Source organism: Hirundo rustica, chromosome 28 (assembly GCF_015227805.2).
Source record: "Hirundo rustica isolate bHirRus1 chromosome 28, bHirRus1.pri.v3, whole genome shotgun sequence".
NCBI classification, from domain to species: domain Eukaryota; kingdom Metazoa; phylum Chordata; class Aves; order Passeriformes; family Hirundinidae; genus Hirundo; species Hirundo rustica.
In genome coordinates, this window is record NC_053477.1 from 5,056,247 (window position 1) to 5,079,748 (window position 23,502).

The 23,502-nt window shown below is 52.6% G+C and overlaps 2 protein-coding genes across 2 annotated transcripts in view; one reads left to right on the forward strand and one right to left on the reverse strand.

Annotated features, from left to right (window-relative positions):
- GINS4 (GINS complex subunit 4) overlaps positions 1 to 23,502 on the forward strand; it is a 146,504-nt gene that overhangs the window by 107,071 nt on the left and 15,931 nt on the right. The gene's annotated exons all lie outside the window — the stretch shown is intronic.
- On the reverse strand, positions 144 to 15,262 carry SFRP1 (secreted frizzled related protein 1). Its single transcript, XM_040087915.1, has 3 exons — positions 14,717 to 15,262; positions 9,614 to 9,691; positions 144 to 3,955 (listed from the first exon to the last, which is right to left on the reverse strand). Exons 1-3 carry the CDS (start codon positions 15,249 to 15,251, stop codon positions 3,633 to 3,635), a joined length of 936 nt encoding a protein of 311 aa, XP_039943849.1. The 5' UTR covers positions 15,252 to 15,262; the 3' UTR covers positions 144 to 3,632.

A 23,502-nucleotide genomic window follows, 5' to 3' on the forward strand; every position in this document is an offset into this window, starting at 1 on the left:
GGATGGAAGAAGATTTTTTTGTATAGCATGCAAGAAAACTGTATTTAGTTTGTAACTGAACTACAAACTGGAGGCCAGACAGGTGTAAATCAACAGAAGGAATGCTGGAGGAAAGATAAACATTACTGGGAGGATAAACTGAGTCACAAAAGGATGATATTTTATTTTAGGATTTGAGGTTCATACTTCAGACAAGCCTAGGCTGTAGCAAGCCTGAGTGTCCCAGAGGTGGCACATGCCTGTCCCACAGACACCCCACAGCCCTCAGCAGGGTAAAACTGAGGGTGTCTCCCAGCACAAAGTATGTCTTAGACCGAGCATTTATACACACGCTTGTAACTTAAACCAGAACTCATTTTAACAATCAGCATCTGACATTTTAAAATGTAAAGTGTATCTGTGAACTGCACAAAAACCCATCTCTCTGTTCTGGGAACACTACACCAACACATGGTGCCTGATTTAAGGAGACTTTTGTGCTTTCTCATTTCAGTAAACATCTGTTGGCTCCACATGACTCCACACAAGCACAATCCAGGATCTTGGGTACTTTCTCCATAGTTTACACTTAGCCCATTTCAGGTTTTAATAGACTTTTTTTTTTTTCTTGGAGAGCAGTATAATAAATCTAAAGACACCAAAGGTACCCATATGCAGCAGTTGGACTGCAAGTCTCACTCTTTACATGACCAAAAAGTACTTCAGGAGTTGCCAGTTACAAGAAGACAGTAAAGGAACTGATTCTGTAAATTTTCAGCAAACATATTGCCTGGCTTCCTGCGTCTCTTCAAACTGATCTGGTGCTCTCACTTTGTTGACCGACCACAGGCGAAGCGGCAGTGAAATGCAGGGACACATAAAGCAGAGCCAGACTCAGCCCAGGCCCTGAACTGCCTCAGGTCAGCTCTCAAACCGCCCCAGGCACCAGCCCTGATCTGGGAAAAGGAGACCCCAAGCAGCCGCCCCACAGCACTGACCTTACCTGCTCTCCTGGTGACAACAGTGCTGCAGCCAAGATCTCAGGCCAAACAAATTGCAGGAAGAACTCGCTGCTTACCCTGAGCTCTTAAACCTTCCCCTGCACTCAGGACCCAGCTGGGAATGCCAGCACGTTCTCAGCAGTTCCTCACCCAACCAGTGGGTAAAAAATCACTTTGATTAAAACCAGCAGTGAGCTGCAGCCAGGGCTGGCTGAAGCAGCAGAAGCTTCCCAGGAAGGGCACCTGCTCTCCCTGCAACCTGCTACAGCTGCTGCACGCCAGTGGGCATGCAATCATAGAATCATGGAAACAATAAGGTGGAAAAGACCTCCAAGACCATTGAGTCCAACCCTTGGCTGAACACCACCATGTCAACTAAACCAACGTGCCACATCTAGTCATTTCTTGATGGATTCCAGGGATGGTGACTCCACTTCCCCAGACAGCCTGTTGCAATGCCATGGGACCATCGACAGCCTCGAGGCCAGGCTCCCCCAGCACACCCACAGCCAGTCATGCTGCAGCAGCCCCAAAAGGGTTAGCAAACAGCATCTCTTTAGAAAAAGGGGGGTTGGGGGAATCATATTTAATTGATTAATTTGGCAATTTTAGCAGCAGCATTCTCTCTGCCACAGCAAACCCTCTGCTGTGCTGCGCTCGGGAAGGTGAGGCAGTGGGGACAGAGAGTCCCTGCCCCGTCCCAGTGGGGCTTTTAGGGGCACTGTGGGCACTCACAGACAACCAACCAGACTTTGAGCTCATCATGTCCTGACTCCATTCCCCACACGGCTGGATTTGTCAGCTCTCTTCATCATTTCACCTCATCAATCTGTGATGTTAAAGCCCATGGTTTATTTATTTCTTTACTTCACTAATAAAGCACATTATCTACAATGATTAATTTTGCAATAAAGAAACAACACTACTACAAATGGTGGTCTAAGACAACCTAGAGGGACTCTACAAAGTTCACATCCTAAATCCATCTCTCTGATAAGCTGTGAAACATCATTCCTCAGAGTACTTGGCTTGTTAATGGAATTCTCCTACAACCAAGTCCGTGGCTCTCTCCCCATGTGGAGAATAAGCACCACTCCCAAGCTAAGGAACAATTAATTTACCAGTTTTGAGAGGGCTTGGCTCGAACCTCAAGAATGAAGATCTGTTATTCCACTTAACTGTGATACAACAGGATTATCTCAGATGTCAGATACTCATCCTCTTCGTATTGGTGATGGATGAGATTACTAAAAGGAAGGAGGAAGGATAATGAATATGGAGTGGTATGGGTGTATGAAAAAGAGAACTGTCCAATTAACAGAATAATGAATTTCAACTCGGTTGATAAATGTAGTCATTTGGGTAAGACATTCTTTGTCTTTCATACGCTATTTGAAATCATACAAACATGACATTTCGATTAGGGCAAAAAAGACATGATAGAGAGTCAAGTTGTCATAGATCAAACAGACAAAACGCCAGACTGATGGGTCCCACAGCAAAGAGGGAAAGACAGAGACGATACACTCCCTGCAGCGTTCCGCAGGGACAAGTCCTTGGCCTTCTGCACTCTGGTACTTTGCCAGCAGCCTAAAGAAACTATAAAAACATCACTGGTAAAGTGAGGGAGTGACACAAGCTGGAGGAGCTGGCCATGAGCTCCCTCCAGCCAAAGCCCAGCGCAAGCCAGCAACTGAACCTTTGCACAGGCTTAATATGGAATGACAGGTCTGGGCACCAGCAGCTCAGGCCACCTGTGCATGGGAACTGCCACGCCAGGCTGAGGGCAGGGGATCTCAGCTGGACACGGGCTGCGGACAGGGGCCAGAACAAGGCCAAAGGCACAGGTGTAGGCAGAGACCCCCTCTGCCCCTGGTCCCCATGCCCAGTGCACCAACACACTGGGCACAGTGCAGAGACTCAAAGGCTACCCGGGTGCAGCACAGCACCAGGCAAAAGGGGCTCAGCTGGCACAGCAGATGCCAAGGCAGGCACCCAGGGAGACATTACAAGAGATGCTGGTGAGGGAGGGCTCCAGCCCATCAAGGCACCACAAGGAACCAGGGTTAAGGCTTAAACTAAGCAGGTTAAGACTAAAATGGGATATTTTTACAGTGAGGGCAATTAGCTATTAGGAATTCTTATCAGAGGTTGTAACAGGTTCCCCACTACTCATTTATTAACTTTGATCATGAAGATGGGATCTCTGTCTAATGAGCCAGCTCTGGTTCATACAGGAATTCAGGGCAATCCTGCAGCCACGAAGACGGGAGTGACGTGGTCACAAGGGTCCTTTCTGCAAGCATGCAAGCTCTTAACATCACCTCACATCCCTCTGCTTGCCCTCTTTACCTGACAGCTGCTATTTCAATGGTTGTACACAGCTGTACAATAACAGGTCTTTAGACAAAGCAGACGTAAGTCGTGTGTAACCTCAGCGCCTGTTCGGTGCACATGCTTCGCACGCCCAGGCGATTAGGCTGACGCTGGCAGCGGGGATGTGGGAGGGCTGAGATCAGTGAGGGAGCTCTGAGGAGCAGGATGGAGGAGCAGGAGGGCTTGGCTCCAGCAATCCTGCTGCAGAGTAGCGAGACTGAGCCGCCGCACCCGACTGCGCAGGGTCAGACAGCAGCTCTCCCGCCACCCACCACATCACTTGAAAACGGATGGAAACGTTGGGCAGTCAGGTGATTTCATCTTCTTCATGAACTTCTTGAACTCTTTGTTCTTCTTGTCCCACTTGTAGATGGCTGTCAGCAGGTACTGGGTCTTCACCTGGCGGCCCATGATGAGGAAGTAGTGGCCGAGGTTGTCCAGCTGATGGCAGGGACAGTCTGCTCCATTTTTTAGGAAGAGCACCAGCTTCTTCAGGTTCTTCTTCCGGATGGGCCCCAGCTTCAGTGCCTTCCTCTTCCGTGGAATGATCATCTTGTCACCGTTCTCCTTCTTCACTTCCTTTATGGTCATCTTAAGAGCTGCAAAACAAGATGAGAGAGGGGAAAAACAAAACACCTAAGCAACCTTCACCGGCACAAAGCCTCTGTTGTGTGAGGATGAGAGGCAGCAGTCCCGTGGCCCCAGGCCAGCAGCAATGCCCTGTCCCACTGCAGACATACAGTGCCCTGCTCCAGTCCAGCATTCCCCCACTCCCTGCTCTGCCCCTGAATGATCCTGCTCCATGGCATCACCCTGGCCATGACTTGGCCCACTATGACACTCATACTTTTGCACCTGAGGTGGAGCTGCCCCATGCCCAGGAGAGCACCAAGGTAAAACACTGACATCTTTGTTCCCCTTCCTCCAGCAAAGCACCCAGCACTTTCCATTTGAGAGGGACTTGTTCAGCTGCCAAGCACAAATGTTAGCTGAGTAAATTATGTGACTTCCCTGCTCTAGAGGCACAGAGAGACTCTTGAAAGGATCATTTAGAAGGTCAATTTGGCTTCTCAAGCATTTGTTTGCAGGCACACCAGCCCTCAGGTGCCTGTGAAACAAGTTTCCAAGCACTGGATATCTCTACATCAGAGGTGTGGAGACCCCAGCATGCAGTCATGCGCCTGTACCTTCCCCAGGAGAAGGGAAGTGGGTCTGATACAACTTTCATGGAAAATACTCTCCCCTCTTTGGGTTCAGCATTTTCCTGAGTTAATCACAATACCCTTCGCCCCACCCCCACCCCCCCCCCCAAAAAAAGAGAGTTTTTTGCCATGACAGTGAAGAGGAATTTTGCATACATGGGAAAAATGATAAAAATGTGTTGTACATTAAAACATCATTTCTGTGCCACTTGGCTCTGCTTTGTTTTTGGGGAAAAGCACATATGGCCAAAAATTGCTAACATATTTTCATCATTTGGGAGTTTACTTCAGAGCTGCAGATAACTAGTGCTCAGAGAGGTGATTTGTTGGCTGCTGTCCCTTCTCATTAGTCTCCCATTGGTTGCAGGCAGTCCACAAGAACCTCTGGCTCTGGCAGGGAGATGGGTCCCCAGAGCATGATTCCTTGAAGTCCTGCTCTGCTGGCACATGTAGCAGTGAACACATGCAGCTTCCAGGATGGGAGCACTGCTCACTCTTCCAGATGCAGATGGCAGCAGGACAGCATGATGGCAATCCCAAGCAGGCACCAGAGACTCAGTATCACCCCTGTGCTCCCAGCCACTACCCTGGCAACAGGGGCAATGGTGTTTGTCTGCCCCTGTGCCAAAAACATCCCCTCGGTTTGCCAAGAGCCTTGTCACGTTACACTGTTGTTGTCTAAGAAAGTAATCTAGGATTGGAAACCTAAATGAAATTTTCATTCCATCTGTTTTCCAAATTCAGAAGCTAAAGAGATTCCAGCTTTAAGGAGCTAAAGATCCTGAACCAGATCGGTTTGCAACAAATCTGGAAAATGAAGTGTATCGTTTTCAAGCAGCTCTAAGCTCCATGACATCAACTGGGCAGCAGTAGCAGCAACGCCCCTCAATGTCAGCCTCACTTCCTTTATTCATGCTGACTGGAGCCCTTGCAGTAAGCACAGAGGTACCAGGGCAGGAGGGATGGTAAAACACCATTACAACAGCACAATAAGAGACTTTGGTAAGATGGCTTGTTTGCAAACTACTTTGCTGAGATCACTGTGAAGTTTGATCCTTTTTGCTAGAGGAAGAAAAGGATCTGCTAGCTAGTGACGGTGCTGATCTACTCCAAGTACGGAAGACAAAGAAGGCCTGGTAATCCTGTGCTGTGGGAGCTCACAGCTGCTCCCCTCCCTGCACACAGCAGTTAGCAAGCCAGCGTGGCAGGCTCATGGAAGCTGCCCAGGGGAACCATACATCCAGATGTAAATCAAAACCTCATCCAAACCTTGCTCGAGCAGAGCAGCACAGAGAGCCAAGATGGGATAATGCTACGGGGGATGACGGGGAAGGCTGACCAGGGGTGCAAATAGTTTGTGTCAGGCACTGTTCTTCCCAGCAGCAACGTCCTTGTAACCAGCAAGAGCCTGCGGTGCTGCCCAGGTAAACACAGCCTGGCTCATGGACCACCAAGCTTCATCTGCCTTTAGTGCTGCAGGCTGAGCAGTCACACAAGCATGATGATCTCTGCTCAGCCCTCAGTCCTCTGCAGTGACCTGACTCCCCAAATTCCCCTTGTTCACTTAATTGAGCCACATTCCCTAAATTCCAACCCACATTCCAGGTGAGATACCCAGGTATGAAAGCTGTCTGCTACAGTGGCAGGCCAGACACAGCTTTGGCACATCCCACAAACACCAGAACAGTGGGGCCGGGGGTACATTCATCCCGGTGTGCATCCCGCTCTAAGAGCTCACCGCCACACAGTGAGAGGCAGCCTCCAACTTTGGGCTTTCCTAGAACATGGCATTTGGTAGGGGAGCCATGGTGCTGCAGCAGCTCTCCTGGCACCTCCCCAGCCCTGGGAATGCCGCCGCAGCAGGCAAAAGGCTTGAGCGGGATGCTTTGGCTCCAGGACCCAGCTGAGCTGCCAAAGCAAACAGCTTCCTCACTGGGAACCTTGGCCTTTCCACTCCCCCCACACTGCACCAAATCTGTCTCAGCACCAAGTGGGAGAAGGGCCAGAATCACCTCTGAGATCCCAAGACACGCTTGCTCAGACAGACTAAATCTTCAGCTGTGGCAGCCAGGAAGGAGCTGATCCCAGCAGAGTTACACAGTGGGAGCATGTGTCACCTTCCCAGTCCAGCAACTGCATTGTGACTGCAGGCTGCTTCAGCATCAGCTGTGGCACTGGTGGCAGCATCAGCCCCTGTCACTCTGCAGTGGCCCAAGAGGGATGCAGGATCAACATCCCACCCACAAATCCTTCTTACCGTTTACTTTCATGGGACACGCACATATTCCAGCACAACCTTCTCCAAGGATGGCACTGTACCAGGGCAGTCACCAGCTGAGAGCAGGAACCCCTGTGCTCTGTTCACAACCCACTTCCATGCGCCATTCCTGCTCCCCACCGGCACCTCTTTTTCAGCACAGGACGGCCTGGGACTAGGATGCTGTGTCTGCTGTTCTGCCTGCACAGGTAGGGGCCCCACTCCAGCACCTCACGTGCAGGAAAGGGAACATGAGAGAAGAGGAAAGCTCCACTGTTGCTACAGCCTCATTTTTCCTTCCTTTAGAAATCACTGAGAAGGAAGAAACCTGCCAGAAGACACATTAGGGCTGTAACAGGAGAAGGCTGCAGGCAAGGACCTGTCAGTCACAGAGAAAAAATAAACAGCATGTATTGATTGTTCTGCAGTCCCTAGTGCCACAAAGCCCGTTCAGCAGGATCCCCTTGGACCCCAGAGAAAGGGCAGAAACAATAAATAAAATCACTAAGAGAAACAGAGTGTGGAATGAACTGCTGCAGTAAGAAACAAGCGCTGGCTGCAGCCCAGGACAGTGGGGGAGGCGGCTGTGGGGGCACTGGAGGCCGACCTCATGCTTCCTCTTGCATCCATTGCTGCCTCAGCACACCAGCAATAAACTAAAATCTACACTGCAGCTACCCCCACGTACCTGACCAGCCCCTTGTGCTGCTCTGTGCTCAGGCCAGGGTTCTGGCACCCCTCACTGACGCCCACCCCAAAGCTGTCTTACTCTCAGAGGAACAGCCAAGCTGCCTCAAAGCAGCACCACAGAGTCCACATTCATCCTTGCTCAAACAAAGGCAAACCCAGAGTTCTGCTGGACCATGAGGCTGGCAGTCTCCTGGCACTCCTCTGACCCCCAGCATCTTGTCCAAGATCCTCTCCTGCCTTGTCCTTACAGTCTATGTTCACAACTCACTGCAGCTCTCTTCCTCCACTGTACTCTAGACCAACACCCACCAGGGCTGCTACACAGTCACCTCCTACACTGGCACAGCCACACATCTGTGGTGGGCAAAGTGCTCCTCGCCTCTTTTCTGTAACAAGCTGCTGGAATGTAAGAGAAACTTGCAGTAAGGACACAGCAGGAATCAGTGCAAGACCTACCGACAGCTGCCCCATGCAGCACATGTTAGTTTAAACATTTATTGTACATGTCTGGCTTTGATGAGGATCTGTAACCTGTCAGCTGCCAGTGTTTACCTTGGCGGACGTGCATGAGAAACCTCAGTCTGAAGGTTTGGGAGTTTATAATAGTGCCAGATAAACTGCTTTCCTTGAGAAATCACCCCATGACAGTAACCCCCCCAAGACTAAACAAAGATCCAAGGGCCATGCACTGTGCTCTGGGAAAACTTCCTGAAGCCGATGCCTCCTCCACTAGCCTCTCCCTCAGCTGAGCTGTCCTTCTCACCCCTACATTGCCTTTCCTCACAGGGCACAGGTAGGACCTGCATTGCATCCTATCCCGTGCTCCTGCTCCCCAGCTGGCTACAGACAGGCCACATCTGCGAAGAAACAATTCCATCCTTTGGACACTGTCACCACTGTCTTTCCCAGTAACAACTTACACTGTGGGCAAGTCACTGTCCCAAGCCACTCTGCCGAGGCAGGGAATTCTTCCGGTTTGGCCTCTGCTCCCCGTTGCATAACTGTCCCAGAGCATGGGAGGATATTTAGCAGCAGAAGCTGATGACAAGCATGCAGTTAAGTTTGTATTTCCCTTCCCAGCACTTGCTTACCAGCAGGATGCCACCTCGGCTCACTCCGTGCACACCTCTGGCAAGGGGACAGGTATTGCAGTGACCCACCAGCACCGGATCCACTGCTGCCACTGGCCAGCGCCCCTCGCTCCTTCTGTGGTCCCCCAGCCCCTGGACTGGGGCAACGTGTCTGCATCACCATAAGCCCAAATAGCGAGCTCCTACCCAAACCAGGTGTGCTGATCTCAGAGACCTTTTCTGCCTGCCCACTGTCTTTCCCTGTGTGTGGAGTGAGGCGGGGGCATCTCTCATTCAGCTCCCATCGCCTGCTCAGAACAGAGCTCTGGGCACCCCAACTCTGAGCACTCAGCACTTCCCACTCCCCAGCCAGGCCACGCACTGGATGTCTGCTTCCATTGCCCAGCCAAGCCAGAAGTATGCACATTCCTGGGAAACTATTACATGGGTGTTTCTATTGACGCTTTTCCCTATTAGAAAAAGCCTGCACTGAACTTAGGACTTCTGGAATACCAAATCTGCAGGAGAGTTGAGAATTCATTTGCAGCAGGAAGGGTAACACCAGCATGCAGAGCAGGTTTGGGTTTGCATAAGCACGCTCCAGAACAGGGCACATTCAAGTGCTAATCCCCCAGGAATGCACACCCTGTTCAATATGCCTTTAATAATCTTCCGGGAAAGTTACATACACCAGCAAGGATGTCAAAACCAGTTAATTCTGGGTTTGATCTAAGAAAGCTAATATATTTCCTTGTGATAATTTTTTTTTTTTTTTTAATGAAGTTCAGATTACCTCTGACTCACTCATTCAGGACAAAGCTTTCAAGTAGCTTTGCATTTTTTAACAACACCCACCTCCACATACCCACACTGACATCTAGAGGCACACGTGCCTGGCCTTGGGGACAGATCGAAGGACACACACTCCAGCACGACCACGGGCAGGGAAACTGGCAGTCCCAACCTAGCCCATACAGGAGTCATGCAGCCCCATGACCAGCCGGGAAGCCTCTCTGTGCCTAGAGTGCTCCTTCTTACCAAACTCGCTGGCACACAGGTGCTCCACAATGGCCTCCGACTTCATCTCGTTGTCACAAGGGGGACACACAGTCGTTCCTGGCAAGAGAAAAGAAGTGAAGACTGTTGAGAGGTGGCAAGAAGCCAGCACAAGTAGCACTGCAAAGCCAGACTGCCCATGCTATCAGACTGTCACCCTCAAGGGGGATCCATGCCCGTGCACCCTGTCACTGGCTCCCATTCGTGTGGGACAACACCCTACTGGGTGTAAGGAACCATCCACCAGCGTACAGGGCAGCAATGGCCACAGGCAGCCTTCTGCCAGCCCCACTCCAATGCTGTCAGTGGCCTCAAGGCCAGGCACAGGCAGCTGCTAAGAGCGAAAGGACAGCACTGGCAAAGAGAGGAGTTTTCAGGGCCAGGCACTCAGCTGAGGGAAGCCACTTGCCAAGGGGCATGGCCCATAGCCTGCTGACATTCCCGCCCTGTGGCATGCCAAGGCAGGCACACAATGCCTGAACCCCAGCACGGCAGGAGGATGCTGCCCAGAGATGGCTCAAGTGCCAAGGTGCTACCCTGGTGCCAGGCAAGGGGGTTCAGGACTGGGACAGCCCAGTTCAGTACAGTGCTCCCCTCAGTACTGGGGACCGTCCCACAGACTGCCCAGGCAGTGCTCCCTCACCACCCTCCCTCCTGCCCTGTCCCAGAGCAGCACTGGTTGGGGATGGACCAGCACAGCTCTTGCGGCTGCTGCCACCACCAAGAGTGGTCATCCCCTCTTCTGTTTTGAGCCCAGGGCAGCCTCGTGGCTCCAGCTGAGCAGAACCGTCTCTGTCTGTCAGTCGCTGGTGGTGGCCGACATCTGCCTCTTGGGAAATGCCAGCCCAAGGGACTTCACTGGCATCTGTCCTGGGAGGAAAGCTCATTTCACCCAGAGAGTAAGAATCTGTTTCCAGGTTCCCATCTGAAGTTGGAGGAGACCACCCAGCAGCACAGACATAGACTTGAGCTACTGGCAGATAAATTTATTGAGCTGGGAGATGCTGCTTGTTCCTGGTCCAGCAAGATGGAGGGCTCTTCCCACACAAGGGAGTTATTCTCAGGGACAACACTGCAGCAAAACATCTGCCAGTCCCTGCATGTAAACAGAGCACTCATGGCCTTTCAGCCCTCAGCCAGGCCAGCAAAGCCGCAGCATTGCTGGACCAAAAAAGCAGAGAGGTGTCCCAGAAAGAGGGGTGCAGAGCCAGCATGGCTGGTGAGGGAGGCACAGCCACGACCATAATGTCATGTCTCCTCAGCCACAGATGCCCCACGGGGGTTCAGACCAGACATATGTTTTCTGTGGCTTGTTCTTTCCCTGTCACCACCCCCAAATCTCTTCTGTGCTAAATGCTAATTCCTGGGGACATGCACCATGACTTTATTAATCACACATGCAGAGCAACTGGCCTTCCATTAGCTCCTTTGTGCAAGTCACAAGTCAGCTTTCACAGCACCAACATCCACCTCCCCAGTCCCACACTCTCTGTTACCCCTGAGAGCTGTCCATCACCTGAGTAACCTCTTCTTCCAGAACATTAACATGCAACTGCCACTATCACCATCTCACTCAGAGTGACACAGCCAGAAGCCAGCCTTTGGAGATAGGATGACATCCCAAACACTTTATTTTTAAAATCAGCAGTCAGAATATTTCTTTCTAGGCTGCACACTTAAAGAGCTCATGACAAGGGAGAGAGGGTGCTCATAGGAAGGTGACACAGGCCCAGCCCTCCATCTGCTACAGAGCCAGGAGCTCATCACTGTGCTGGGAACCACCACCAGGAACAGCAGGCAGTACCTGCCATGCCAAGCACTTCAATCTGCCTCAGCAGCCAAAGTGCACGTGAGTAGAGTGGCCAAGCCTACACTAGCCACACAAACATGGACGCCACCGCTGCATCCACTCCATGAGGTTTCCAGACAACCAATTAAAATGGGAAAAAAAAAAAAAAAAGGAATCAAAAATGGGAAATAAGACTCCTTGTTCCCTGGTGCAAATACAGGCTATGCTGCAGCAGCCCCTGAACAGGCTGTAACACACCCAAGGTGGCAGAGACCCCTGCCTTGCTGTGCCAGAGCTCAGAGCCAACAGCCACCCTGTGGGCTGGACCTGGGAGCCCCTGGGTAGCCCCTTCCACAGGCAGCCACTTCACTTATGCACAATCGCCCTGCCCTAACTTGATCAGGTTGCTCAGAGTCCCACTAAACCTGACCATGAATGTTTCCAAGGTTGGGGCATTCACCATGTTTCTCAGTAATCTGTGCCAGTGTTTTACAACCCTCACTGCAAAAAACTACCTCCTTATATCCAATCTAAATCAACCCATCCTCCAGCACTGCCTCCTGCAGCCCTCTCACAGCACAACAGGACTGCACGAGACACTGTCCCCTGCCAATGGGAAGAAAAATTGTCCTCTGCCCTGGGTCACCACATCACACTACAGTCAGGAACACAAATGCTGGGCGCCCCGCCGGCTCCTGCACAGCTCTGTGCCCCAGGAAAACTGCTGCTCTGGGGAGCCACAGCTAGCCCAAAGCTGCAAGCCCTGCCATCCCTCCTGAGGCACTACAGCAGACATCTCCAGTCCACCCCCAGGGCCCACTGCAGGTTGGCTGAGGCCCATCTGCTGCAGCCTCAACTCCAAGCACCAACTCAGCCTGCCTCCAGCTCGCTTGTTCCCTGCTGACCATTTTCCAATGCCTGGCTGTAGAGCCAGCTTACGCCAGGGGCAAGAGAAGGAATGTGTAATGCTGTATTAATCTGCAACTCCCCTGATGCATCCTGTGGGCCTGCAGGCTTTACTGCCTGTGCTTAAGGAGAAAGGAATTCAGCAGGTCAGCTCTTTGAGAAGCAGAAACAAATTCCAATTTCAAGGTGTTAATGGGGAAAAATACTGAAAGGGTTTGTTCTTATTAGTACCAAGAGAAAAGGGGGGGTACTGCTTGGTTCTGACCCTCTTGGAATCAACAGGAAACACCCCTGTGCCCAAGAGCAAAGGGGCTCCAGGAGTTGGTGCTGACAGAAAAGAGAGACAAACCGTGGACAGGGTGCACATAGCACAAGCCAGGCAGATGAAAATATGCAGCCAGCACACAGGCAAGGACTGAGCTGCAGGTCACCTAAGATGACTCGACATCTGCAGGAGGTGGAAGTAGGAGAGCTGAAGCAGTGGGTGCCTTATGGGCCATTAACAGATCCTCTGTGGCATGCAGGAGATCCTGTGGTGCTGGTGCACATCACAGCAGTGGTTGCAGTTAACTTGGAGTTTGCTTTTTTCACTCCAAACTGTTTGAGGCACCACAAGAAAGCACGAGTGTCCCACCCCAGTGCTGCTTTAAAGACAGGTCCAAGTAGTGAAGAGAAAGTCATTAAACTTCTCAATGGAAAACCTGGCAGATGCTGCTCATTTAGAAGACTGTTCCCAGGTCTTTGTTCATTAATGTCTGTAAAATGAATGACCTGCACACAGCTCAGACTATTTCAGACCCTGGAAGAGCTAGCTCAGACCCAGCTGTCCCAGGAGCATGCTTGGCTGCAATTCCCTGGGGAAATAAAAGCAACCTTTGTACCTGCAACACAGAATACAGCTGTGATCTTGACCAAAGGTCCAGGTTCATATAAGACATATTAATTCAGAGAATTCCTGGGAAACAACAAGGTTTCTCCAGCAGTCACATGAGTAAGGGCAAGCCGTGACAAGGAAGCCAGTATGGCTGTGCTGCCATCACTGCGGGGAAAGGCTGGGTCCAGAGCTCGGCCCCCTGACCCCCCCGGCACTGGCACAAGCTTCACATTCCACCTGCCTCTGGATATCATTGCCGAGATGTGACATGGGCTCCTGTGTACAGCTCCTCGGGGTACTGAGCTTGCGTGACCCCTGTGCCTGCCATCCCACAGTCCCCACTGTGCCACTGCTCTGCACTGCCCTCCACGTGCCCCCACACAGCTCCTAGAGACAGCTCACCGTGTCATCTCTCTGCTGCAGGATGCACTCCGTTCCTGCCCTGTATCAGAAGGAATCCGTGAAGTATGAGTCCTTTCAAGATGGGCAAGATGACATTGCACCGTCCCCATCGGCTGGGTTTCTGCTCCCAGTTGAGTGCCACAAACAGCCTTTGTACAGGTAACTGCAAAGGCCAGACGTCCCTGCAGACGAGCTCTGACAGACGGAAACCACTCAGCCATCCTCCTCGCCCTTCCCCAAGCGCTGCCACTAGGCCTCCGTGGAATCAGGAGTGACAATTCCTTTCAATGAGGCTCTGCCGGCTAAAGAGCCCTCTGCCATCTCCTACAAACATTCCCCCTGCCAGCCTTTCACAGTGCTCCAATAGCAAATGCCGAAGTGACACCAGGATATTTATTTATTTTCAAGTTTTCAGCAGCAAGCCAGACTCACTGCAACTTGGACAAGCCAGTCTGGCACCAGAGAAACGTGCCACACACAATGGAAACAAACAAAAACCACGTTCACTTTTCCTAGTCATTTTGGGGCAGGTTTCTCGCTCCCCCTCCAGCCCACAGCCCACCCGAGGGCAGGGCTGGATCTCCACTGCACGCCCAGCCACCAGCTGCCCAGCCTCTTGCCCTAGGACTGCACTGGACACGGGGGATCCTGCCAGGACTACAGTCACTGTGGACTCCAGCGAGCCAGCACTTTCTGTCGTGGACCACACATCCTCCTGCTACCCAGAGCAACCCTGCAGGAGTCCAGCTCTGGAGCAGAACCTGGGCAGTGCAGTATCAGGGGACGGAGGGTCACACCTTGGTCCATCAGGGCTGGAGCCCAGCCTCAGTGCCTGTGCAGGCATCAGAACAGGCACAACCCCACCACGTCCCAAACAGCCAGTCCAAAGGCTCTGGGATAGGGATGAGGAGCTGGCAGGGCATCCCACCTGCCTTAGGACAGAAGGGTGCAGAGAACGCTCAGAGGCTAGAGGAGGGCTGCCACCAAGAAGAGTTCACGTGAGCCTCCTCCTGCCACAAGAGCCCCTTCAGCCCCATGTGGCCCCTCCAGGGCTAACACCTGCCCTGTCAGCTCAGAGAGGAGTGCCAGGAGCAAGGCACGAGCCATGCCTTACCTTTGGGCCTGGAGACCTCGGTGGCATTGGGAGCTGTCATAGCAATGCAGACGTCATCTTGGGGAAACTGGTCACACTTGAGCATCTCTGGCCAGAAGAAGCCAAAGAACTGCATGACAGGCTCACAGGAGTCACGCACGGCCTCGCAGAGCCAGCGGCAAGGGTAGACTGGGCGGTCCAGGCACACGGGGGCAAAAAGGGAGCAGAGGAAGACCTGGGTGCCCATATGGCAATTCTTGTTGAGCAGTGGCACCCAGCTGCTCGCCTGGTGCTTCACCTCGGCCATGGTCTCGTGGTCCAGCAGGTTGGGCAGCACCATCTTGTCGTAGCCCACGCTGTGGCAAAGCCGCAGGTCGGCCGGGATCGCCACACACTGGTGGGGTTTGGCGTAGAAGCGCCCGCCGGGGTAAGGACCCAAGTCTGACTGGTAGCTGACATAGTCGTACTCGCTGGCCACGCCGCAGGCTAGCAGGCCGGCGGTCACCGACACCAGCGCCCGCAGGGCGGCCCCACCGGGCCCCCCCACGCTGCCCATCGCCGCGACCCGCCGACGGCGGCCCCGACAGCAACGCACGCCGCTCCCCGCCGGGCGCCCGCTGCCGCTGGCCGCCCCCGGGGACCCTCCTCTCGCCCCGGCCGACGGCCCCTCCGCTGCCCGCACCCTCCCCCCTAGCTCGCTGCCCGCAGAGCCCCGCAGAGCCCCGCCGGACGCCGCCCGCCGCCCGCCGCCCCGGCCCCGGCCCCGGCCTCGCTCTGGCCGCGCTCCGGCCGCGCCGCGGGTTTGTGAGCCCGCGGCAGCCAATCAGAGCGGCGCCGCCCGCCGCGCGCTCGCCCGCCGCTGTCAATCAGCGGCCGCAGGCGCCAATCCCGCCCCGCCCCCGCCCCGCCCTGCCCAGCGCGGCCCCGACGGCCCCGCAGCCCGGCCCGGCCCGGCCCGGCGCGGCGCCACCTGCAGTGGGAACGGCCCCGCAGCCCGGCCCGGCCCGGCCCGGCGCCACCTGCAGTGGGAACGGCCCCGCAGCCCGGCCCGGCCCGGCCCGGCCCGGCGCCACCTGCAGTGGGAACGGCCCCGCAGCCCGGCCCGGCCCGGCCCGGCCCGGTGCCACCTGCAGTGGGAACGGCCCCGCAGCCCGGCCCGGCCCGGCCCGGCCCGGTGCCACCTGCAGCGGGAGCGGCCCCGCAGCCCGGCCCGGCCCCACCTGCAGCGGGACCGGCCCGCGGGGCCCGGCCCGACGCAGTGCAGCCAGGGGAGCTCGGGGGCACCGAGAGACCCCCCGGGCCGGGGCGTGTGAGCTCGCCCCGTAGCACAGCTCGGCTGCATCCCCGGTGGACGGCCCGAAACCCCCGGAGCCGTTCCCGGTCTCTGAATCCGGGGCGGCTCTGGGAGGTCCCAGCGTTCCTGAGCGGTTGTTCCAAGGTTGCAGATATTTCTATGAACCTGGACTGGACCGTGCAGAACTCATTTCTCCAGCTGACAAATTCCAACAGAAACTATGATATTGCAAGGAAAAAAAAAAAAGAAAAGAAAAAAAAGAAAAAAGATAACAACAACCAAATTAAACCAAAGAAATAAGAGGAGAAAGAAAGGGAGTCTGTTCTGTATAGTGGTATCGCATTCATGTACCCTGTTCCAGATGTGCCAGAGGAGCAGGAGCTGCATTCCCTGTTCCTCCAGGGAACCAGCCCCTCCACACCCTTAGCTCGCTGTGCTCCTCTGTGCTTGCAAAGACTTGCTGCCTTCCAGAGCTGGTACTGGAGGAAGGAGGCCGTAGGGCTGCCCAGGTGCCAGCACGGAGATGCGGTCCCGCGGCCGCCGCGGGGCAGAGCCGGGTGCCCCTCGGTGCAGGCCAGGCAGGAGAAGCTGGCTCAGTCCTTGTGCACAACGTCTGGCCATTGAGCAGCTCTGTCCCTGTGTGACCACAGGTCCCTGTCCCAGGGACCTCTCCTGAACTCGCCTCCAGAATCTTCCAAACCTGCCCTTCCTGCTGCTGCCTGAGGCTCAAACAACTTGTACTACTTAAAGCAGGAACTGCACTTCATTGAGAGGTAAAATGGAAGAGGCAGCCTGGAAGACTGGAAGAGCCATTTTCACCTGAGGGCCAACAGAAGAAAGTAGCCAGTTAGCACCACTAATGAAGTGCAGAATTTAGCAGTAAACAAAGGACCTGGGGAAGGAAAGTGGCAGTTGGAAGGAGCAGGCCCTCTCCTGCTATTTGGTCTCAGGAAATGGTGGCAAAGCACTGATCAGTGTTTGTACCAAGAAACAGCTGCAAAATGGACTTCCCATTACTTGAGAAATTCTGACAGTATAGAACCTGCTTTTACCAAAACTAGTTTAGAAACACTGAAAGATCTCATTTTGAGAATTTAGAAAATAGTGCTGTGTTCCAGGAAACAGGTGTAATGTGAAACAGGGTACTGATCTGCTCAAAGATTTATTCAGGCATCCTGATTTGCACCCAGGTGTTACATCCATGGGCACAAGCCTCTGTTTGGGAACCAAACTGTGCCAGTTTGGTTCTACATTTTCCATGGCAAGATGACAGGAAACTCTCAGAGTTTCTCTATTTGCAGAGCAGCAATGGGTGTGTTTGACTTTGGCAATGTTATGATCTTTCTGTTCCAGGCAGAGGCATGCAATAGGAATATCATAGGTAGGCAGGCAAGGTGAGGACTTGGGAAACTTGTTCAAAAGTTGGAGAGCTCTCCGAAGGCAACGGTAGTAACACTGCAACAAAACTACAGTCAGGCTTCCAGTTATCTGCAGGTCAGCAAATACCACATGGCACCAGGTAAATGTCCTGTCATGGTCACCCCAGGGATATGTGCCCTGGAGCATCCCACACTGATTAGTGGGCTTCACTGCAGCCCTGACATGCTGCCCAGTAGCTGCTGAGCCTGCCACAGTTCACAGCTCTTGATCCAAGCAGGAAGGCTACAGTTCAGCATGCCTTGGCTGCTAATCTGACCATATGCATGGTCTGGGCAGCTCCTGAACTTGGCCCAGGGAAGGTCTTTGCTGGCTCCCTTCTCTCTTCTGTGGCTGATATCCACATTCATGACAACAGCGCCTGAATGGGAATCCAAGAGTAAATTGTAAACTGAAACACAATTGACCATCAAATACAATTGCTGGCAAACCATTTTTTATTTAAAAAGTACAAGAAACCAGGGAGAAGGAAGAAAAAACCTAAACCAAATGAAAATGCCAACTCTGGTCTAGGCCACTAAATTGCTTAATACACAATGTAAGACCTCTCAGAAGGAGCTGCCCAAGAAGGGCTGCTCTTCCAACAGACCTCTGGAAGACTGCACATGAACTTTTCTGAGTGAAGCCTGCACAGCCATTTCCCTTCATAATTATCTAGCCCACTGCTTCTTAAATCTCTGCCTTGTCTCTAATGTCATAGCCATTTATTGCTGCCTTTCCCACAGAAGCTAACATTTTCTTACTGAATAATGAGACGCTTTGCACCACACACCATTCTGGCTGTCCCGAGACCTCTCCTGCCCTGTGAAAAGCCCAGTCCAATTAACTGTGCCTATTCCTGGCTCCATTGTTCATCCCAGCAGCCTGCAGGACCAGGCACTCTGCCTTCATCTGCAGCTCGGCATCCCACTCTGCTCCATGTCCACCTGAAGTGAGTGCTCAGTGGTGACAGGGCAGGTGGCAGGTGACATGTACCCATGCTGCTGGCAGTTGTGTTCTCCCACCTGTCCCATCCTCCCTGCCCACACTGGGCACACTCTGCCCTGGCCGCCTGGTGCTGGAATGTGCCTTTCCCTGCATGCTGCTCTGGGGAAACCGGCAGGCATGGGATAATAGAATATATTAGCACTGAGTCCATTCAGTCCCTGGCTCTTTATGAACAAAGCCTGCTAACTGAGCTGATTTTTGCCAAATGACTGGCTTTCGTGCATGAGCAGCAGAGTGGAGCCCCCAGATACTCCCATGCAACAAGGGCTATTGCCCAGGGCTCATTGTTTTACTCCTGCACTTGAGGGCATGGAGGAGTCACGGCCTTGCCTGCCCTGGCATTTCTTCTCCAGTTTCCCACCACTGCATTAGCCCTGTCTCAGCCCCAGCAGAAGCAGCAGTGATGAGAGAGATGGGACAAGCTAGCCACAGGTCCCCACAGTCCCTGACTGTCCCTTGGTGCCCGTGCCCCCTCTCCAGGGGCAGATGGGATGCACCAGCAGAGGCAGCCCACCTACCATGTCCCTACATGGAGATCCCACCGTGCCACCCCTGCAGCAGGACAGCTCCTGGACACCCCCAGGGAATATTTGGTTTAGGTTAGAACCCCCCTCAGCCCACCAAGAGCTGATAGCCCCTGCCAGGGTCAACATCTGAGGAGGACATTGGTTTTGCCATGTTTGTTTTCTGGTTTTCTCAGCAGATTGCTCCAAGACTCCAATAACACTGATGCAGCCCGGAACACTCGCTCACCCCGTGATAAGGGAATCTGCACAGGGAGGTTTTGCAGCTGTGGGGGCCTCAGTCAAGTGCCCAGGGCCCCTGGGGCTGCAGGAGACACCTTCACCAAAAGCTGTCCGGCAGAAGGATCAAGGCACCCAACAATTCCAGCCAATGTCTCCTGTTTGTGTGAAATTAGCACCAATAAGTGCTATAACTATACATGACCAACAACAGGTTTACTAGCTAACATATAAAGAACTACAAGAGCTAATGCTGTCAGCACTGCTGAAACTCTTGACCGTCTGCCCCTAGTCCCAGGAGGGAACCGATGGCAAATGTTTACAGGGCTTATAAATATTTATCCTGTAATAACTTACTGCATTACAGCACATTCTTCTCCATTCTTCTCCAAAGGTTCAGCTTTGCCCTGGACCAGGTGCAGGCTGCTGAGAGGTTCTGTGGCATATATAAAGTTTGCCTGAATAACATACAGCAAGTGCTGGTGTTCAATAAAACAGCAGCAGCAAAGCTGCACGCATGAAAGGCACTGCAAGTCATTCCTTACCCAACAAATGAAAAATGTGGCTGGGGAGCACAGGTGTGCAGGCACATTGATGTGGGTGCAAAGCCCTTCTGGGTTGCCAGAGTAACCCTGGGAAGGTGCTGCAAGTCACTGGGGAGGTATAAATCACACTGCTGGGCTGGCATGATGGAAGTCTCAGCCCAAGAGTGGCCCCATGCTGCCTGAGAACATAAGGACCCTTGGCTGCTTTTGTGAGGACCCCAAAGGAAGGGAGCAGAGACTAGCCCACCGTGAGGAAACATCTCATGCTTCTTGCTCTTCAGCAATCCTATCTGCCCTCTTCCCTCTAAAAAATTTTAGCCATCTGTCCACTTATTTATTTATCCTTCTCATGCTAAATGATTTGCAAGAGCATAAGATGCCTGTGGTTTGGAAACCATGTGATAATCTCCAAGCTGGACCAGAGCTGGAGTTCAGAACTACCTTCTAAGAGGAGTAAATAAGCAGATTGGAAAGATTCCATTGTGTATATTCTAGGTTGCTATTTTCTTAACCCTGTCTCATTAAGATGGATGGAGTTTCTGCTTATTAGTAATTTGGCAAGTTCCTTTTTGTGTACACTCTGCACTTCTCACTAATGACGCTGTGCTTCAGTGATTAACAAAAGAGACTTCCAGCGTAGTCAGTGAAAACACAGCCATGCACTTGGGGCACTGGGACGGAAACCCAATGTTCTGAAGATGCCCTCTGTGGAAGACGAGGAACTGCAGGGAACACAGCAAAGAAGAAGCTGCTGGTTATAAAACCTTTCCTGACACTCAAATAATTTTGACTTGAGGATATTGGTTCTTTAATTTACATGCATAATTGCAGAGCTGACAGGGCCTGTAACACAGTGATCCAGAGCCTTTCCTCTGCTGTTCCTAAGACATATCTGATGGAGACGAAGCTGGCACTGCTACTGCCTGGATTTACAGCTGGCCATTAAAGTATGTTTACAAGTCTTTAGTACAGTGTACACATGTGGTAAATCATTGATTAAACAAAGAGCTCCTCCTGTCATGCTCCCTCTCTTAACTTCTCCTACTGCTCTGGTACCCAGCCTGGAGCCTGTGTCCAGCGGTGGTGGTCAGCCGATGGCAGGTGTGCGTGTGGTGCCCAAGCGGGCAGACACATGTACCCACAGCTGCACATGTAGCCTGCATTGTCACTGACAGCTAGATGCTGTTGGATACACACCTACACAAAAAGCCCCATGCAGATCCTCAGCATGAAGGTCAGCTAATCTGACCTTACCCACATGCAGTGAAAGGTGTTCTTGCTAGCATTCTTGCTAGCATATTTTCAAATCCCTTACTGCTCTTGGTCACATTGCTTTTGAGCCTGGCCAGACCAATCACCTGCACAGGGCAGAGACCCAAGCAGGTACACAGCGAACAAGAGAAGCAGCTGTTCCTTCCTGGGACACTCACGAGAGAAGGAAATTGGGGGCCTTTTCCAACCTCAGCTGCATTCCAGTGGGCCAGCCGGCTGGCACGGGCCGCACGCAGCTCCTCAGTGCTGACCAGAGCCCTGGCTGCTGGGTCTCCCCAGCACCAAGGGCTCTCACCAAGGAGGGAAAGCCAGGGCTGGCAGGTACAGTGGAAGAAAAGCAGGATGGAAACAGGGCACAGTTTCCAAGTACATGGGAAACGAGATCCCTTTTCCCTGGTACCAGGAAGCATTGCACACAGCCCACACAATGGATTGCACTGGACCCTTCCTTGCAGCAGGAAAAAAGATGCTGGGTTTGGTGTTTTACCAAGCACGGCAGTGGCTGAGGCTGGGGAGCAGCAGGAGCTACAGGCCCCCACCATGGCTCATTGTGCTGCATACAATAAACATCTGGCCAGCTGTGCTGTCATCTGTGGCCAGAGCCTCGTTCTTGTGGCCACAGAGCTGGGCAAAGGCCAAAGGGTAAAGGGCAAACCATGGGAGCAGAAACAAAGCTAGATCATTCATGCAAACCTTTTCAGGAGTTTTTGGTGTCAGGATGACCAGCCGTAGGAGTGCGGGACTCACTGCCTGTGTGTGAAATTGCTTTTGGGACACACAGGCTGCCAGGTCCCATGCAGTCACTTGGCAGTGGTTGAAAAGGTGCAGGATCTTGGAGGCTTAATTAGAAGGAACCCACAAGGATCATTGAAGTCCAATTCCTGGCCCTGCTCCTGTGTCTGAGGATCCCATCCTGTGCCTGAGACTGTTGTCCAAGCTCTTGAGCTCTGGCAGGCTTGGGGCCATGACCACTGCTCTGGGGAGCCTGCTCAGTGCCTGACCACCCTCTGGGGGAAGAACTTGCCCCACTTCCCATTGTCACCCCGTCACCACCAGGTACAGCATCCACCTGTGCTGAAATCCTACTGTAGTATCCTCAAAGTCAAGGTCTCACTTAGGCGCTTTCCTGAATAAAAACTTGTTAAGAGAAACGCCTGCAAGGCAAGGCCAGTCCTGCTCTCCCTCCTCTTTTTAACAGTGAGAAAATGGGGTGGCTTTGCCCCAAGGCAGCTTTTCCTTGGGATGGAAGGAGAGGAGCCTGGGCACTCTCCTTTCATCTCCACATCCAGCTGGTGACAGCGCTGGCTTCTGAGGTAGACTTCAACATGTTGACTTAAGGCTGATTCACTGGGGCACAACATGCTGCCTCAATTTCAGGGTTTTAATGGACTGGCAGGGAAGGAGGAGAGGGAAACAGAATTTTCCTTTACCCAAAAATAATTTTATGGAGATTTAAAAGAGATTTAAAGAAGAATCTCTTCCCTCCCTTCCCCCTTTCTCAACTGTACTGTGCATTTTAAACTGTTTGTGGAAGGGAATTAATTAGCACAGGCAGCAGAGCCCAAAGCTCTGCAGCAGCCCATCTCCTGCACAATGGAGATCCAATGCTTTCTCCCCTGCCTGGGAAACACATGCCCAAAATCTAAGTACATACGTTTTTTCTAACCTAATTCATTTTGTATATTGATGGAGAAAATCCATAGCAAATATTTATGACTTTGCAATAAATAACCCTCACAGAAGTTACAAAAGAGTTCTGGTGAGTCTCAAGGTAACTTTCAGTGAATTCCAGGGGTCAGGGCAGACTGGGATACTGAGCCCATAGTGCTCGAGCCTTTGGCTCATCTGTTTTAAATTATTGGTATTACTCAGTGTAGCATTGCTCTCAATGGAGTAGCTGTGCTGTGATTCCATGCCATATTTTATTTCTGTGGCAGGAGAGAAGCTTCAATTACTATTAGTTGTACTCTGTTGTAGCCAGCAAAAAAACCAGCCCCCAGCAAGGAGGGGTTGGTCCTGCTGGCGTTTGCAGGCTGGCAAAAGAAGGCGTCCGTGCCCAAGTGCCTGGGACAGGACTCGGGGCCAGACATGGTGCTTTTTCCTGCCGGTTCAGAACATGGACTGCCGAGGTGCTCGCAGGGGTCTGGTGCTGCTTGAAAGGTGCTAGTGTCCCAAAATTCTGCTGAAGGCAGCCGAGGATGCTCCGGGCCCTGCTGGAGCCAGCGAGGGGGCTGGGGTGAGAATGGAGCGAGCTCATCCCCACTCCATCTTCGTTAGCTCTTAATCACCACAGCGGAAGGAGAAGCCACTAGCTGCATCACACTGCTGTCCCGGGCATGGGCTCCTTTCAGAGCTTTCAGAAAACAGGGTCAGACGTGTCTTCTGACCTGTGACCTGTCGCTTCTCTCCTCGCCATAATTATCTAATACAGCGCTCTCCCTGCCAAGTACAATGAAACAATTTGTCACTTCAATTGTCTGTCAGTCAACACTGGGGCCTTTTCAACAAGCCAACACATGTTTTTTGAGA

Bases quoted from the DNA above. Each gene is read 5' to 3' on its own strand.
- SFRP1 (XM_040087915.1), bottom strand. From the start codon at position 15,251: ATGGGCAGCGTGGGGGGGCCCGGTGGGGCCGCCCTGCGGGCGCTGGTG. The intron at 9,692-14,716 runs GTAAGGCATGGC...TTCTCTTGCCAG, and splicing joins CGAGGTCTCCAGGCCCAAAG to GAACGACTGTGTGTCCCCCT. The intron at 3,956-9,613 runs GTAAGAAGGAGC...CTTGTTTTGCAG, and splicing joins CCTGTGTGCCAGCGAGTTTG to CTCTTAAGATGACCATAAAG.